General features: G+C 34.5%; 2 protein-coding genes across 7 annotated transcripts; one reads left to right on the top strand and one right to left on the bottom strand.

Moving 5' to 3' along the window:
* Nucleotides 1-373: 373 nt before the first annotated feature.
* LOC136218436 (uncharacterized) lies at nt 374-3135 on the bottom strand. Of its 2 annotated transcripts, none has more exons than XM_066005295.1 (6): nt 2765-2903; nt 2594-2703; nt 2291-2509; nt 1823-1919; nt 1006-1068; nt 374-917 (listed from the first exon to the last, which is right to left on the bottom strand). In XM_066005295.1, the coding sequence occupies exons 2-6, from the start codon at nt 2612-2614 to the stop codon at nt 724-726; spliced, it is 594 nt and encodes a 197-aa protein (XP_065861367.1). In that variant the 5' UTR covers nt 2615-2703; nt 2765-2903; the 3' UTR covers nt 374-723. The 2 variants fall into 2 exon arrangements, with proteins under 2 accessions (XP_065861367.1, XP_065861366.1); XM_066005294.1 differs by having other exon boundaries at nt 376-917; nt 2594-2692; nt 2765-3135.
* Nucleotides 3136-12277: 9142 nt separating this feature from the next.
* Nucleotides 12278-16651, top strand: LOC136218433 (RNA-binding KH domain-containing protein RCF3). Of its 5 annotated transcripts, none has more exons than XR_010683793.1 (9): nt 12278-13013; nt 13445-13846; nt 13956-14210; nt 14296-14559; nt 14705-14772; nt 14941-15008; nt 15853-15975; nt 16068-16105; nt 16603-16651. XR_010683793.1 is itself a non-coding variant. In XM_066005290.1 (7 exons), the coding sequence occupies exons 1-6, from the start codon at nt 12429-12431 to the stop codon at nt 14984-14986; spliced, it is 1620 nt and encodes a 539-aa protein (XP_065861362.1). In that variant the 5' UTR covers nt 12278-12428; the 3' UTR covers nt 14987-15008; nt 15184-15637. The 5 variants fall into 5 exon arrangements, 2 of the variants coding, with proteins under 2 accessions (XP_065861362.1, XP_065861361.1); XR_010683792.1 differs by having other exon boundaries at nt 16597-16651; XR_010683791.1 differs by having other exon boundaries at nt 16068-16651.
* The last annotated feature ends 404 nt before the right edge of the window (nt 16652-17055 follow it).

Raw genomic sequence — 17055 nt, 5'->3', positions numbered from 1 at the left:
GCAGACCACTAAATCTAGAGCACCATAATTTATAATTTCTTCCTAGGTCTCATAATTTGTAAGGTCAGACTATGCCCTCTCATTAAAATTTGATGTATCCATTCAAACTCGAACTAAGTAATCTAAAGATTAAACAACTTGAAATTCTTAACTAATCAAATCAATCTTAATTTTTTTTTTTTTAATAAAAGCTGGGTGAACAAGAGAGGAGGGAAACCACTAAACATCCCAACGAGGTTGATACTCCCAGCAAGCAACCCCAAACCCCAACCCGAATTTATTAAAATAAAGAAAAACGATTCATAGAAAAAAGAAAACTAAAACTAAGCAATTATATCAAACATAAATCATCATAAATAAAAACATTACAAAAATTAGGCAATGAATCCCACCATTGCAGTGTCACGAAAGGTTGTGGTTAGGCAAGGCACCAGCAACTCCATTCCCGATACTCAAATCAACCTTAATTAGTTTGACATAAGTTTGTTATAACAGAGATTACTAGAAGAAGTCAACAAACTTGAAAACATGTTTGGAATATCAATTTGGTTTCGGTTCACTACATTGAGTAAAATTGTTAGTTTGATATTTAGAAATTATTTTTGTTTTAAAAGTAGTATTTCATATTTTGAACGACAGTTACATAATAGTTTAGGTGTTATTATATATATGTGGAAGTTTTAGAGGTTTGTATGAATAATAATATTAAAACAATCATTAGTTTCACCTAGTAGCTATTCCATAGACTTGAGGGTTTATAAAGGCAGCATTAGAGAGGAAAGCTGTGTTCAAATCAAGAGTTGAGAAGCCAGCTTCGAATATTTTCTTCCCCGTTTCCCTGGTTAAGTGGCAGCCATCAGCAAGTGTCTGCTGCAAAGGATCGACCACATTCTGCACAAACCTAAGCAATGTTCCATCTGCATCTCATTCCCACCCAAACATTACTTACATAATCACATCACATAATTCTACCTTCTCCACAACTTGTTATATTAACATCTATACCTTTTGCTGCTACATGCTCCACAAATACGTAAGCCCCACCTGGCCTCAGCACCCTCTTCACCTCTGGAGACCAACAATTTCAGACATTCATCGCCATCATTTCAAGAAACCATTTAGGTTCAGAGGGTAATTGTAAATATATGATTCACAAACTGGCATAACTACATCTAATGTGACTCAACCAACAACTTATTTTGAGGGGGATTTTGTTGTTTTTTACTTCCCACTGAACCTTACAATTGCTACTGGGGTTCACAAAACAAGGTTCCTTTGGATATCAAACTTATAGATGGAAAGTTAAAAATGTTTTCAACAAATTTCTGCCCATGTACTCAAAATTAATTCCAAAACCAGATACAAAAACACTAAGGATAAAGAAATTGATGAAGCAGCAATTGTGTATACACATCACATGCACGGGGGCAAGAATGTCTGAGTATTTCTGATTTGGGACTAAAGTCTCTTTAATTTGGCGTGTTTTTTGAATGTCATAACACAGGGTTACAGCTCTGATTACATCTTATCTGTCTACAGGTAAATTTGGATGCTCTTCCTAGATTACAGCAACAATAACATCCTCAGTAGGAGTATACCACCAAGTACTAGTCTATCAGATTCTTCATCACTACCGCTAAAAATCTTAACGTACTTGTTCCCTATATATTTTAATACGTACATAGACTATGCATGAGAAACAGCAAGCAAATTATTTCATGGGAAAAAAGAAATCAACAATAAATAGTAGAAACTCAAGTAATTCTATTATAATATAATTGAATTCAGATTAAAAAAATACTATATAGCAGAAACAGTTCACCTTGCAATGTCTGATTGACATCAGCCACCGAGCATAGTACGAGAGTTCCAATAACTGCATCAACTGAAGCATCATTTAATGGTATAGCCTCCCCAACCTGGATATGAGCAATACCTTGAAATTAAGCAATGAATAAACACTCTTTATCAAAATTACAACAAAAATTTGAACTAAATCAAAAAGCCTAATAGAAAAGAGACTGGGTAGGGTAAAGGAATCAAAGAAGATGGTAGCATATGAATTAGACAATGGCTATGAATCTTTTGTTTGACTCCGCCAACTAAAAAGTTGTAAGATGCATTATCGCTTTATATTATTCAAGAAATGCATATATACTTTCTTTACCTTACAAGACATAAATGGATCACATTTCCGATTGCCATAGAAAATAATAATTTATCTGTTTCTTTTCCTCATTGAACATCAAGTTGAACAAATTTTGTAATGAAAAAGGTGAAACGAACGTACAGCTTGTATAAAATTGAAATTTGCAGGCAGTAGACCAGCAGCCTTGGCTGCTTCATGCGCATATTTTTCCATCTTCCCATTTGGATCAACACCAAACACCTCCACATCAGCATCACCGGCATAGTATTTCAGATTAGGACCAGTTCCAATGCCAATCTCCAATACTTTCTTTGCTTTCCCCCTCAAATTACTAAAAAGCTGTGACTTGTACGCTGAAATCTTGCCAAATAACATCAAATTGGAAGCCAAGAAATTTGAGCGGAAAAAAAAAAAGAAGCAAATTAGTTCAAAAGCCTCACTAACCTCTGCCTCATAGGATTTCATGCTTCCGGAATCCAACACTGATGCATAAAATTCCTCGTACCAATCTGGTTTTGGTGGATGAACTCTATTCAATATTGCCTACAATAGGACTGAGAGTATGAAATTCTATCAAGCCCATAATATATAAAAAAAATGTTAGATGAGATATACCTTATAATCAGAAGCATTTGCGGGTGATGCTGAAAGAAAAGTTGCTGCCGCAGCTTGAAGAAAATGCCTCCTTCCGCAGGGGCAGAATCTCAGCGGTTCTGAGTCACTAATACTGCAACTTCTTTGCAATGCTCCGTGCTTAATTACCTGATTAAAGGGAGGAGTTATGGATATTGAAGCTTTATCACGAGAATAAGAAGATAGTGTGTTCTTGAGGTTTAAAGGAAGGACATATGAGGAAAAAGATGAAATTATCATCCTTGAAGAATCTATTGATCTCTAATTTTGATTAAGTGAAACGAAGGGGAAGAAACTCGATTATTTCAGTTGTATAAATGGTGAATTTATTTAGGCCGAATACATGGCACAGTGCTTTGCTTGGACACACACAAAAAAAAAAAAAAAAAACGATTGCTTTTCGTTATTCATGAACTTGTTTTGAATAACTTACCCTATAAACTTAAGGTTGTTGATTTATTCCCTTTTTCGTTTTTTTTTCCAAAAAAAAGCAAACAAAATTGAATCAAAAGATTCTTATTATATTAGATTGACATAAGTTGTTTTAAACTCGTTTAAAATTATATATATTTTTCTAGTTATAAAAAGAAGGCTAAATGCGTAGTAAAATAAGAAAAACAAAAAGTAACAACAAAAAACCCAGCTACGTGGATCAATTTGCTGATAGACCCAATTTAATTGAGCTGATAAGATATCATAAATGTTTATAGAAGGTACACTAGACTCGTGATAATCCAAAAAAAAAAGATTTCATGCGCACCTAGTTTGTCATCTAGTCAGCTGATTTGTTTCTCTCTTGATAAGAGTCCACAAATATAATATTTCAATCCCTGGATAAGTTTATAATGTCGAATGGTCTAATCATAAAGGTGGTGCAAATCCACTCATATAATCCACAACTATCCAGGAGTTAAGCTCAACAATCAAGTTCCGAACAATCTTATTTCAAGCTAAGTTAAGACCATAAAAAAAGATTTCATATTTCAGCTAAAGTAATTGATCATACCCTAGTACTCATAGTGAAACCCCTAAGCCAAGTACGTTCCCAATCTCTTAGGAGGCCCCCTACCCCTCCATAGCGGCCAAGCGCGGGTTGCTCTTTTAGGCGCCATCATGTTCAACTTGATCTGACTGTTATCTGGACGGTCCCATTTTATCCAAATGATAGTACTAAATCATTTGTCATTACTATAAAGGAAAGAGAAAACATACATTCACTCTTTAGCCTTAGTAAAAACAATTTGAACTTGGAAACGACAATGAGTAGTCCCTTAAAAACGAACTCATTCTGCCACTTTCACAACCACCACAAGGTCTTTACAATAAAGAATCAGCCACTGGACATTAGGAAAAACAAAACCAGAGTTCAAGTTATAGACTAACCAATTAGTAAAGATATTCAAGTAGAAAGTAGTGCGATAAGGGGGTGGAACAAAAATATTCCAAATCTCATCAATTGATAGGGATGAAAAACCTCTATCTTTTAGTACGGTTTTTGGGATGTTTTTATACTAATTTCCAATAAGTTAACATTAGTTTTGTACACTTTATTTCACTTTTGTCAACTATTGAGCTCTTAGTTTCCTTTTAGGACTTTTATGTCTTATTTATGTCATTTTGAATAAAATAATGCTAAGTTAAGTGTTCACCTAAATTTTCCTTAAAATTTTTGGATTAATTGATTTACCAAATATCAATATAAGTCAATTATGTACTTAGAGACTTAGTTTGGTAAATCAATTTAGCCTTATGACTAATGATTTTGGAGTTTTAGTGTGATGTTTACAGGTCAATAGGGAAGTGACAAGACCGTCCAAGACATTTGAAGAAGAAAATTCACATTTAGAGACCTCTTATAGGCCAGCTCGGCGACCTGGCCCTTGCTTTGGCTGGCAAAGTCAATCTTGCCTCCAGCTCGGCGCATTGGACAGTAGGGCTGGCTTTCACCAACTAGCAGGTCCAGCTCGGTGAGTTGGACCTGCGAACCAGTCTTAGTTGTCTGGTTCAATCCCCCTTTTAAATGGGATTCAGTTTGTTTTGAATATTTTGAATTCCTATAACGTTGCCTATTTAAAGATCTTGGGTGTTCATTCCCAAGACACCATACAAACTATCCATCAATAGTTCATAGTTCATAGTTTTTAACCTAGTTATCTGTAATTTTAGATTTCATTATTGAGCATCAACTGTCAATTGCAAAAACTCTTTAACCTTTGGGAATTCATCCTCAATTCCTCCATCTGCCATTAAAGCACCATGAATCTTCTTCCATCTCATCTTCAAGGATTCTCAAATCCCCTCCTCTAATCTCAGAAAGATGACTGCTTGAGTCGACATGTTCCAAAAGGGGATTTCTACTCTCTTAGTCTTTGTTAGCTTTGAGATCTTTACTATGAATTCTGAGTTGGTTATAACCGTGACACATTATTTTCCATATTTAATATAATTTCAGTATTGATTCCAATTGACTTTTTATCTGTCTGTTTATGCTTCTGTTTAATTGAATTAAATCATTCAAAAGTCCAAACATATACTCGGTTTATATTGTGAGTCTAAATTCGGCTGTCTATACCGAAGTTTGTAGATATTGACAACATCATAGTAAAAGGACCCAAATTCCTGAACCTTAGAGCTAGTTAAATTTATTGTCCTTTTGTCTACAGTGATATAGGCACGTTTTTAACCAGGGGTAGGGATAGGGGTCTAGAGGGGCCTAGGACCTCGCCGGAACCACCCCTACTGTGGATGGTTTCCAGCCTCCACAGCCATTAGAACTACCTCTATTTTAGGTGGTTTCGGTCTCCTGTTTTTACCAAATTAAGGTTCATAGTGGTTAAATTTCTCTAACTTTGTTCAAAACGACACAATCTTACTTTTGTAGTCCAAATCTAGCTTAATTTTGAGAAGTTTTACATTGGTACGTAAAAAATTGGTTCTGGGTCACTCAGATGATAACACGTATGTATACGGAAAAAAATTGAGCAAGTTCAATTTAACAATTCTTTTACGCATTCATGTGTATAGATACTAGACTTGTTCATGGACCGGGCTCGGGTTGGCCTGGTCCAATAAGGTGTTATACTAAATTATTTTGTTCAAGTATAGCCATCCCGTATTATTTTTACACCTGCTCGGGCAGAGATAAGACAAGATAAGAAAACTGATTTCCAAGCTTAGCCTAGTCCGTCCAATAAATATATATTTATATTAAAAAAGTTAATTAAACAATAAAAATGTAACAAGTTTTTTTAATTTAGTTAAAAATTCAATAAAATTCAACAAAAATTATGTTATATAACAAAAAAATATATTTAATCAAATAATAAAATCAAATAAAGGCAATAAACATCCTTAAAAATAAATAGATAAAGGTAATAAAAAAAATTATATAAAATGCATATAATATAAAGGTAAGTCGAGACAGGTTGTGATCGGGCTTTTGACAAATTTTAAACCCAATCTATTTTAAGTGTAGACTTAATCGAGTTTAAACCAAAATGAGTTTTTTTTTAGTTTATCCGATTTCCCGGTTCAAGGATCACCGGACACTTTTTAGGTGGATTCTCTCCCAATTAAAGTTTTTTGGGTACACTAAAACTCGAACTTGAGATCTAATTTAAACAATTTGAAACCTTTAAATATTGAAATCCACTGTTATAAAACTCAGACCGGACTGTCGGGTTCAATCAGTCCAACCAGAAATCGACTAGGTTTCCGGTCGATTGGTACTGGTTTCTTGAGTAATCAACGAACCGGACTAAATCGGAGTTGAACCAAAAACCGGTGCAACCCTGTTTTTTTATCATTATTTTTAAAAAGTAAACTTTGTTTTTAATTAAATGGCAAATCACGTGGCCCAGCAATTGTGTTTAACCATGTGGCCTAAGCGCTATCAAATCTATACTAACGATATGGGATATTGCTTTTGACTATTTAACTAAAAAGAATAGGCGAGAATCAGTCAAAAAAGTAGCTTTAAAAAAACAGCTCAAAATATGTAATATAAATCAATACAAATAACAAATATACATGTTTAATTATCACAAAATCATTTAAAGAAGAAAGAAATTAGAAGTTGTTTTAAATGATTTTTTTAATTAAACATAAATTTAGTAAAAGTAGGCGAGTTTAAAGGACCTCATTTCGGTGTAGCATTCGTGTTGCCCAGATCGTGCGGGTGCGTCCCTAAACCGATTGTGCTTTAAATGCATCCCCTGCGCGTGAGAGAGTCTTTTCCATAGTAATTGTTTAAAGGCTTATAAACTCTATTTACTTATAAACTAGTTAAAATTCTCATTTATTTCCTACGTGAAACGAGAATGCTAACTTTTATTTTATTTTCCAACCCATTTCAAGTAGTTCACTTTGAGTATCAATTTCTCATTAATCACTTGTCCGTTTTGAGTTTATAATATACCGTTAAAAAGATCTCGGCATTTTATACGTTGATATATTTTAAGTTATTCTAAACTTCATTTCTCCGTTATATATTTAACCTTTAAGTTGACAAAAATAACAAACCAAAAGTTGTTTATAATTTGTTTTGACTATATATAATTTATAAAAATAATTATATATTTAATATATAAATATTATTTATTTATAACGCCATTCGGTCCAATCAATCCGAGTCATCCGGTCCGATCAAGTGACCCGTGATCCAGTTACAAATCTGGTTTGATATCCGGTCCGGTTCTGATAACATTGTTCAAACCAATCTTAATTGGTGACAAAATAAGTTTTTAAATATATATGTATAAACTTAATGCATAAAAACGAATTGAAAGGACCAACGGTCTTGTGAATCGTGATCATATCTAATAGATACTAGGAGTGTGTATCGGTTCAAAACCGAACCGAAAAAATCGAATACCAAAATTACCAAAATAATTCATACCGACACCGATCTGAATAACATATAAAACCGAAATATTCGGTGTGGTTGAGTTTTAAACCGAACAAATTGAATTTAATTAAAAATAAAAATAATAAATAAAAATCACAATTTTTCATCATTAAATTTACCTCAACAATAAAAAATGGTCTAATACATCACCAGCTCCTTGAACTTGTCTATAATAGTAGATTGGCTCCCTGAACTTTGCATGTGTCTCACCAGCTCCTTAAACTTGCTTATTTCGTAGCACCAGCTCCCTAAACTTGCCCATAAAAATTTATTAGCTCTCTGAACTTTGCAAATGTCTCACCAGCTCCCTAAACTTGCTTATTCCGTAAACAACTAAATACAAAAATCATAATACTAACTCGGATTAAGGTGCAAAAATATCCTTAACATTTTGGATCAGGAGTAATTTTACCTCTAACGTCTAAAATGGGGCAACTTTACCCCTAACATTAGTAGCCAGGAGCAAATTTATAAATTTGGTGAATTTTTTATTTTTTTTTCCAATTCGTACAAAAGTCAGTATATTTTTTTTATTCTTTTTCACATCCCAACATATGTTTGTGATTTGTTATTGATAAAATAACGCATGTGTGAAGTGTATATGATAAGATTCATGACCGAGAAGATAAATTTGATGAATTATTTCTCAAATGGGTTAATACACATATTTGCCCTTGTATTATCACGGAAAAACAAATATACCCTTATATCAAATAAACTCACAAATATATTCTTGAATTTTTTAAAAAATAAACAAATATACCCTAATCTAACAGACATGTGATGTGGCATAAACATAGTATCCTTTTAATTTGATATAAGGCATACCCCTAATTGATAAACTAATAAAAATCATATAAAAAATTAAATTAAAAATTAATTGATAAACTGATAAAAATGGCAGCAGTAGAAGCATCTAGGAACACTAGACCTCCGTTCTTCTTCTATCACCTCTCCACTCTCAGCTTTTCCTCCGTTTCACCATTGAATATCTCATCGTTTTCCATGCTCATCCAGCTGTAGACTTCCATTTCACCATTGAATATCTCCTCGCAGATTTTAGAGAGAGAAAGCCAAGAATATAGAGAGAGAGAGAAAGAGATGAGCTGAGATATCTTAGTCCCTTACTACCCCTTAGCCGGCTGAAGTCGATCTGATGTTGTTTAGAAGATCATCTCTTTTGAGATCCTGTTATAGCTACTGTTAATTTGAAGTTTGACCATGTTTCAAGAAATTAAAATAAAAGAGAGCAGAAGACTTTCTACCATTTTTCCAAGAAAATATTTCTCCCTCATCAGTGAATAAAACACTTCAAAATTTCTGAAATTTTTCTTCATTCCATCTTTGCTTGAATCCATTCCGATGACAGCCGCCAAATTCTTCCGGCCGGAAAATCTCTACTGCCTCCCCAGTGCATATCGACAGAGATGGTGGACATGGTGATTCTGTCTTCCCCTCTTTTTTTATGAACATATTGTAGAAATAATAATTGACTTTTTTTTTTTTTCAAAGTGGTACAAGTGTCATGAGATGATGAATGAGAGTTTTTTTTTTGTGTGAGATAGAAGATGTTGAAGGATTTGATCGTGGCATGCCGTTTATGTCATGTTGATAGTCAGTTAGATTAGGGTATATATATGTTTGTTTTTGAAAAATTTGAGGTATATTTGTGAGTTTATTTGATATAAGGGTATATCTGTTTTTCCGTAATAATACAAGGGCAAATATGTATATTAACCCTTTCTCAAATTAACTCAATTTATCAATGTTAAGGGTAAAATTGCTATTGGCTTCTACGTTAGAGGTAAAATTGCACCATTTTAGATGTTAGGGGTAAAATTACTCCTGACCCAAAACATTAGGGGTATTTTTGAATCTTAATCCGAGTTAGTATTATGGTTTTTATATTTAGTTGTTACAGAATAAGCAAGTTCAGGCAGCTGATGATACGAAATAAGCAAGTTTATGGAACTAGTGAGACACTTATAAAGTTCAGGAAGTCAATCTACTATTATGGTATTATGGACTGGTGATATATTAAGCCATAATTTGAAATACTTGCAAAATATTTTCATACTACCAACGAAGGCCTCTTACACCTTTAATGGCCACGACATGGTTCTTTTATTGCAAGGAGACCAAAAACTAGGATCATTATCTAAGATATGATATGACTAAACTAACGCCCCGTTTGTTTGGGGGAAAATATTTTGCAGGAAAATATTTTCCCAATTTTTCAGTGTTTGCTTGGACAGGAAAATAAGTCAAAGGAAAATAAGTTGCAAGTCAATGGAAAAGCAAGGAATAAATAAGAGAAAATGTTTTACCCTTTTCAAAAGGGTAAAACATTTTCCCCAAATATAAGCGTTCAGAGAAATATTGGAAAAACGTTAAAAAATGTAAAAATATGAAACATGAAAAATATAAATAATATGAAAACGTTACAAAACACAAGAATATAACAAAAAAAACTCGCAAAAAACATGAAAATGTGAACAAATGCGAAAAATACAAAAACGGGAAAAAAAACAAACACTTGAAAAGGCACAAAACATGAACACAAAAAAGTGACAAAATACGAAAAACACGAAAACGCAAAAAATGCTAAAACACAAAAACGTGACAATACGTGAAAAACATGATAAACATGAAAAAACGAAAAATGCAAACAAAACACGAAAATGTAAAAAACACAAAAACGTGAAAAATACGAAAATCATAAAAAATAACGTGAAAAAGGGAAAAACCGAAAACCGAAAAGCTAAATGTGAAAACACAAAAAAGAAGAAAAAGTGCAAGAAAACATTATAGCGTTGATAACACGAGAAAACATACAAAAAATATCGAAAATGTGAAAAAATGCTTTCGTGTTTTTATATTCATTTTTTTTTCACATTTTTGTGTTTTTCAACTTTTTTCCATGTTTTTAATATTTTTTTTACTTTTCGTAATTTTCGCATTTTTTCACTTTTTGTGTTTTTAATAAATTTTTATAATTTTTTTTGCGTTTTTTCATGTTTTTCTGTTTTTCATATTTTTGCATGTTTTCGTGTTTTTAGCGTTTTCGTGTTTTCCACATCTTTTCACGTTTTTTGTGTTTCGTGTTTTTTTACATTTTCTTGTTTTCATGAGTTTTTGTACATTTTTTTCTATTTTTTTACGTTTTCACAGTTTTCCACGTCTTTACATATTTTTTTGTGTTTTAATATACAATTGAAAATAAAAAACAATATAGAACATCTATATTTAGTGGTTGAAAAATATTTTCCAGTGTTATAGCCAAACACCGGAAAATATTTTCCAGTGTGGTTGCCAAACACAGGAAAATATTTTATTTTCATGCACAATATTTTCCCAGTATAAAATTTTCCAGAACACAATATTTTCCCCCAAACAAACGGGGCCTAAATTAAGAAAGTACTTTAGTAGGGGTGGCAACGGGGCGGGGCGGGGGCGGTTTTGCATCCCCCATTCCGCCCTTAATATTTTCGAGGGCGGTTTCGGGGAATCTCAAAAAAATATTCGGGGATTTTTAGCATCCACACCCGCCCGTACGGTTCTTCACGGGTTTCGGGAAATCCCCAATCCCCAAATAAAATTTTTAAAAAAATCCCAAATTAAAAAATTACTCAATCCCCCAAATTTAAAATTCACTACGTGTTATTGGTATAAAATATCAATTTAGAACATCAATAAAATGAAATTATAAAATATAACTTTAGAGCAGCAATAAAACAAAATTAAAGTACTGATATAATAAAAAAAACTTAACATTCAGTATTAGTACTGATATAATAAAAAAAGTCAGCATTCAGTACTGATATATCTAAATACATGTACCCAGAGTAGCAACAAAACAAAATTAAAGTAATGATATACTAAAAAACTCAGTATTCAGTACTGATATATCTATATAAATGTGATATACTAAGAGCAGTAATAAAATAAAATTAAATTGTTGTAGATGTAGATAATAGTATTAGTTAACTTATCACAATACTGATAATTTTTTTTTTTTTTTGATGAATATTGATTCTTTTTTTAATCACATTTAAATACTAATTATCTTATATATATATATATATATATAATTTTATTTTATTGTTTGGGATTTTACGATCGGTTTTTCGGGGTTGGTTTGCGGATCCCCGTGGTTCAGGGATAGTAATACCCAACCCCGCCCAATTTTAATGTTCGGGGTTAAAATTTTCCCCGCCCCCAGCCCCACATCCATTCGGTTTTTTCCCGATCCTGTCGGTTCGGATCCCCACGGTTTTCGATTTTTCCCCGCCCCATTGACACCCCTATACTTTAGAAAGAGAGAAGGGTTTAGAAAACCCTAACTTTTATTACACAAAGAATATTTTACAATTGGAGTAAATGATGATCTTATAAATGAACTAAGGCTTCCTTATATATGAAAAAGTTGACGGCAAATCGACTTATCAAAAAAACCAAACTGAAAAACCATTGGTATTTAGTTTAAACCGCACCGATGTACACTCATAATAATAATAATAATAATAATAATAATAATAATAATAATAATAGATACACACGACAGACCGATCACACTGAAACTAACACAGCGAGAAGTCAAAATTAATATAGTCCATCTTTACACACTCTCTCATACACGCGCACACCGCCAAGAGTACGCCTGCATCATCATCATCATCTTCTTTTTCTTCTGTTTCTCGATCCATACATTAATCTATTTCCAGATCCGTAAATCTAGCTATGGCTGGCCAGAGGAATGACTACGGCAAGAGATCCAATTCTCAGTCTGATTACGGCGGAGGCAAGCGGAGGAACCCCGGAGAAGACGGTGACCAGCCGCATACGATTGGGAACGAAGACACCGTGTATCGGTATTTATGTCCGCTGAGGAAGATTGGGAGTATAATTGGACGAGGTGGAGAGATAGCCAAGCAACTGAGGTCTGATTCTAAATCGAATATTAGAATAAGCGAGGCTATGCCAGGGTTTGATGAGCGCATTGTAACTATTTATAGCACTAGCGAGGAGACTAATCTGTTCGGAGATACTGGCGAGTTTATTTCGCCTGCTCAAGATGCTCTTTTCATGGTTCATGATAGGATTATTGCAGAGGACTTGCCTCCTGATAATGATGAAGATGATGAATTCGGAGAGCCTCAACAGGTTACTGTTAGGATGCTTGTTCCTTCAGATCAGATTGGTTGTGTCATTGGTAAAGGTGGACAGGTTATTCAGAACATAAGGAGCGAGACGCGTGCTCAGATTCGTATTATGAAGGATGAACGTCTGCCTCCTTTGGCTTTGAGTAATGATGAGCTTCTCCAGGTGCTTTTTTCTCTCTTGTTCCATATATAGTAAGATTACAGCTAACAAGAAGCTTGGTTTTAAACATTTCATCAGAAATGGAATCCTTTTCGGATGGTGCCACTTATACATGTGTTTGTGCTATATACTTCATTTGCACTGCATTCTTTTTTCCGAGTTATTGAGAATTCAAGCATAAATTTATTGGGTTATTTTAATCACTAATGAATTCTATCTCAGCATTATATGCAATTATGCATGCTATCAATTGGTACACCTGCAGTAATTGCAGGTGGGGGTATTGAGAATTTGAGATCATGTCTAGCTCCTGCAAATACTCTTGACCAAAAAATAATATATTTGTTAACTATATATAGTGTGGACGTGGATACTCTTCTGATATAGGCTCTTCTAATTCATTGCTTGGAATGTTCTTTTTAACATGGTCTCAGATTATCGGAGAACCTGCCATTGTTAAAAAGGCTCTTTATCAAGTGGCTTCTCGCCTTCATGAGAATCCATCCCGATCACAGCATATGCTTTTGTCTTCTTCAAGCAACATGTATCAATCTGGTGGCATGTTTGTAACTGCTAGTTCTGGTGCCCCTCTAATGGGTCTTTATGGAAATTACAAAGGTGGCTGGTCTTCATCTTATTTCTCTGATCAGAGAGATGAAGCTTCTGCTAAAGAGTTCTCTCTTCGAATGGTGTGTCCCATTGGAAATATTGGAGGTGTGATTGGGAAATGTGGTGCTGCAATCAAGCAAATTCGTCAGGAATCTAGGGCATCCATTAAAGTTGATAGTTCAGGTGCCGAAGGAGATGATTGCATTATATTTATATCAGCAAAGGAGGTGAGAATGATTTTGCACTCGTCAATAATTCTATCTATGGATTACAATCCTATATCATAGCATAGATGTAGTCCCATAGTACTGCTGAACCAAGAACTTGCTCTTACAGTTTTCTGAAGACCAATCTCCAACACTCAATGCAGCAATGCGCTTACAACCACGATGCAGTGAGAAAACTGAGAGGGAATCAGGTGATTCTGTGATCACCACCCGTCTTCTTGTTCCACGATCACAGATTGGATGCCTTATGGGTAAAGGGGGGGCTATTATTTCTGAGATGAGGAATGTAACAAGGGCAAGCATACGGATAATCTCAGAAGATAATCTTCCCAAGGTTGCTGCTGAGGATGACGAGATGGTGCAGGTATGTAATCATAATTTATGTAGTATGTAGTTCTTTCCATGCGCAACCTCTATAATTCACAGATTATGTTTTTTATTTGGATCAGATCACTGGAAGCCATGATGTTGCTAGCAATGCCCTCTTACATGTCATTCTGAGGTTGAAAGCCAATTTATTTGGAAGGGATGGAGCGTTGACTGCTTTTCCACAGACTGTTCCATATATTCCTATGTCAGTGGACATGCTAGATGGTCAGAAATATGGAAACCGTGATAATCAATCCCGTGGACGTGGATACTCTTCTGGTGGTGGTTACAGTTCACGTGATGGTGCGCCAAGTGATAGTTACGGAAATAATGGTAGTTCATTGGTGAGCTTAACATCCTCTCCTCTCCTTATTTTGTAAATTTCTTATCCATATCGGTTGGCTTCATATTTTGATGTTATTGACCTGAGTATAGACGCAGATCACTTATATTCCTTATTGATAATTTTTTGTGTTTCTCACAAACCAGAGTGGTGGTGAAAGTGGTTACGGAGCATATGGTAGCTACTCTCCTGGTCGTTCCAGTGGTTCAGCAAGGTAAGGAGTTTTAGGCTTTTCAATTTTTTGTGCTTAATGACATGTCTGTCTATTTATTGTTTGTTCTTTTCTCTTTTTAGATTCTCTAGAGCATCATGTATTTTGCTATCTTTTTCTTCTTGGTTTGATGATATCTTCCAGGCCTTACATTTTAGCTTCTCTTACCAGGTTATCTGGTCAAAAAGTTACTCAAAGAAAACACCATGGATATTAGTCTCCTATTCTGTGGCCAGCAGGTAGAAAAATTTATTTTCCTCTTGCAGCAAGGCTTTCTATTCTATAAGCATGCGAATTTTATGTTATATTTTGATGAAGAGGAGACTATAACATGCTGATGATGTGTATCCCAGCCATCCTAGTTTTAGAATTCTAATACACCTTTTTGCCTTCTCTCTACAATCTAAACAGCAGTGACCTACAAATCCTGAAGCCAGCCCTCTGCCCTTTTGATGAAGCCCCTCAGACTAAATCCTGAAGCCAGCCCTCTGCCCTTGGTGCTTTCTTTAGGGTGACCTACATGATTTGATGATGCAAATCACCAATCAATCACTTGTGGACCTTCACACGTCAAGCTCTTTGTTCTTGTGCTCTAAGTGGTCATATTGACCTTAGCACGCATGTATGTAAAAACAATAATATGTATTCCTTTGTAGAAACTATGTGATTCGAAGCCTTGACTTTTCTCTTCTATTTTATGAGAGAATTAGCTTGTATGACTAAATTCTTCTAGCTTCTACTTTTTTATATTTTCAATCTTTGTGTGGATTGAGAGTAGGCAGTAGAGCTTTGGATACCTTAGGCCATTGTAATATGAGTTGCACTCCACCATCATCTTATCAGATGTGCAGGAATTCTTTGATTTCAACTTGCTATTTTTATTTGTTTCTTTCCTGTGAACACCTTTAGCTTCTTGTTACCCTTTTAAATGAAAGGGAACCAACTGACCGTTTAGACCCGTTTCTTTAGAATATGATTTCCATTTTTCTTTTTGTGAATATGAATTATTGTCAATCTTATGAGATTGTTCTGATGCTGAAAATCGCTTTTAAGGCATGTATCTTAGTCATGGTATGTGTTCAGGTTTGTTTCTTAAGCTTTGGGGAAATCGCAATGGGGGATGGTTTGCCTAGGAGGTAGTTGTGCATAGTCCCCTTTGAGATGATGCAGACTGTCGGAACGCTGGAGATAAATTCATTTGGATGGGTAGGCTTGTTTTCTATATTCCATTTTCTTATTTCTACCTGTAGGCCCTGAGTGGGTGTTTTAAGTTTTTCTCTGGAATTAAACATTGGCAGGTTTGATGTATCATGGCTTTCTTGGCATCGCAAGAAAGGTATGTTTTCTGCAACTAGTAGTTGCTGAGCTGCATTTTCAGTGACCTAAGTATATATTGATTATTTATGGGCCAACATTTTGAGGTGGGAATGTAAAGGTGGAAGAGTTTTCATTTTCTTTTCTCATGGTCTTGAAACTCATCACGACAGCAGGCAGAACATTTCTATTCTTCTATCACGTTTTGAGAGGGAAGTGAAAAATAAGGGCTCAAAGAGCCTATTGAGTCATCAAAGAGCCTATTGAGTCATTATAGTTTCAAGTGCTCATTATTTGTAGTGTCTTAATTGGCTTGTTCACTATGGTTTATGCCACTTAATTGCTCTTGGTAAGCATGAAATGGTGTGTCTTTCAGGGTATGATTTGGAATTAGATCCAAGCGTAATAGGAAGTTGTCTTTGATTTATGGTGGGTTCTGCATTTCATGTGTCCTGTGTGTTTGTGTCTATATTGAATTTGCCACAATATATGTTATTATGTTTGATTTTGAAGGTGCAGGAGTAATACGAAGAGGAATTTATTTCCTACCTGGATGCTTATATTGTCATATGTGCTTTTGTGTTAGAAAATTAAATCGTGGAGAGGAGAGGATGCTTGTATTTGTAACTATGTTCATCAAATGTAGTGAGTTCACATGTCTGGCAATTCGCACAATAATTCCCTACCCGCCTGTCTCAATGTCAACGTGAAATACAACTGTAGTTCGCATTTAACTGATGTCGCTAACGTTAGATTATTTTCAATTACTTGGGTGGATAAAAAAAAAGAAAAAGAGAATTGTTTTGAATTTGCTTTTGATTAATAAATCATCTAAGAGGAAGACGAAGACAGTAAGGTTGGTGTATATCTTCAATGCGGTAACCTCTAGGTCAGAGTAGGGGGGTAATTGCCTATGGAGCAAGGCAAGACAAGGCAAGGAAAAATCTAGAAAGAATGTGTTGTTTGTGTGAG

Source organism: Euphorbia lathyris, chromosome 2 (assembly GCF_963576675.1).
Source record: "Euphorbia lathyris chromosome 2, ddEupLath1.1, whole genome shotgun sequence".
In the NCBI taxonomy this organism is placed as follows: domain Eukaryota; kingdom Viridiplantae; phylum Streptophyta; class Magnoliopsida; order Malpighiales; family Euphorbiaceae; genus Euphorbia; species Euphorbia lathyris.
Note: the sequence above shows the minus strand (reverse complement) of the source record. Positions and strands in the feature narration are given on the sequence as shown.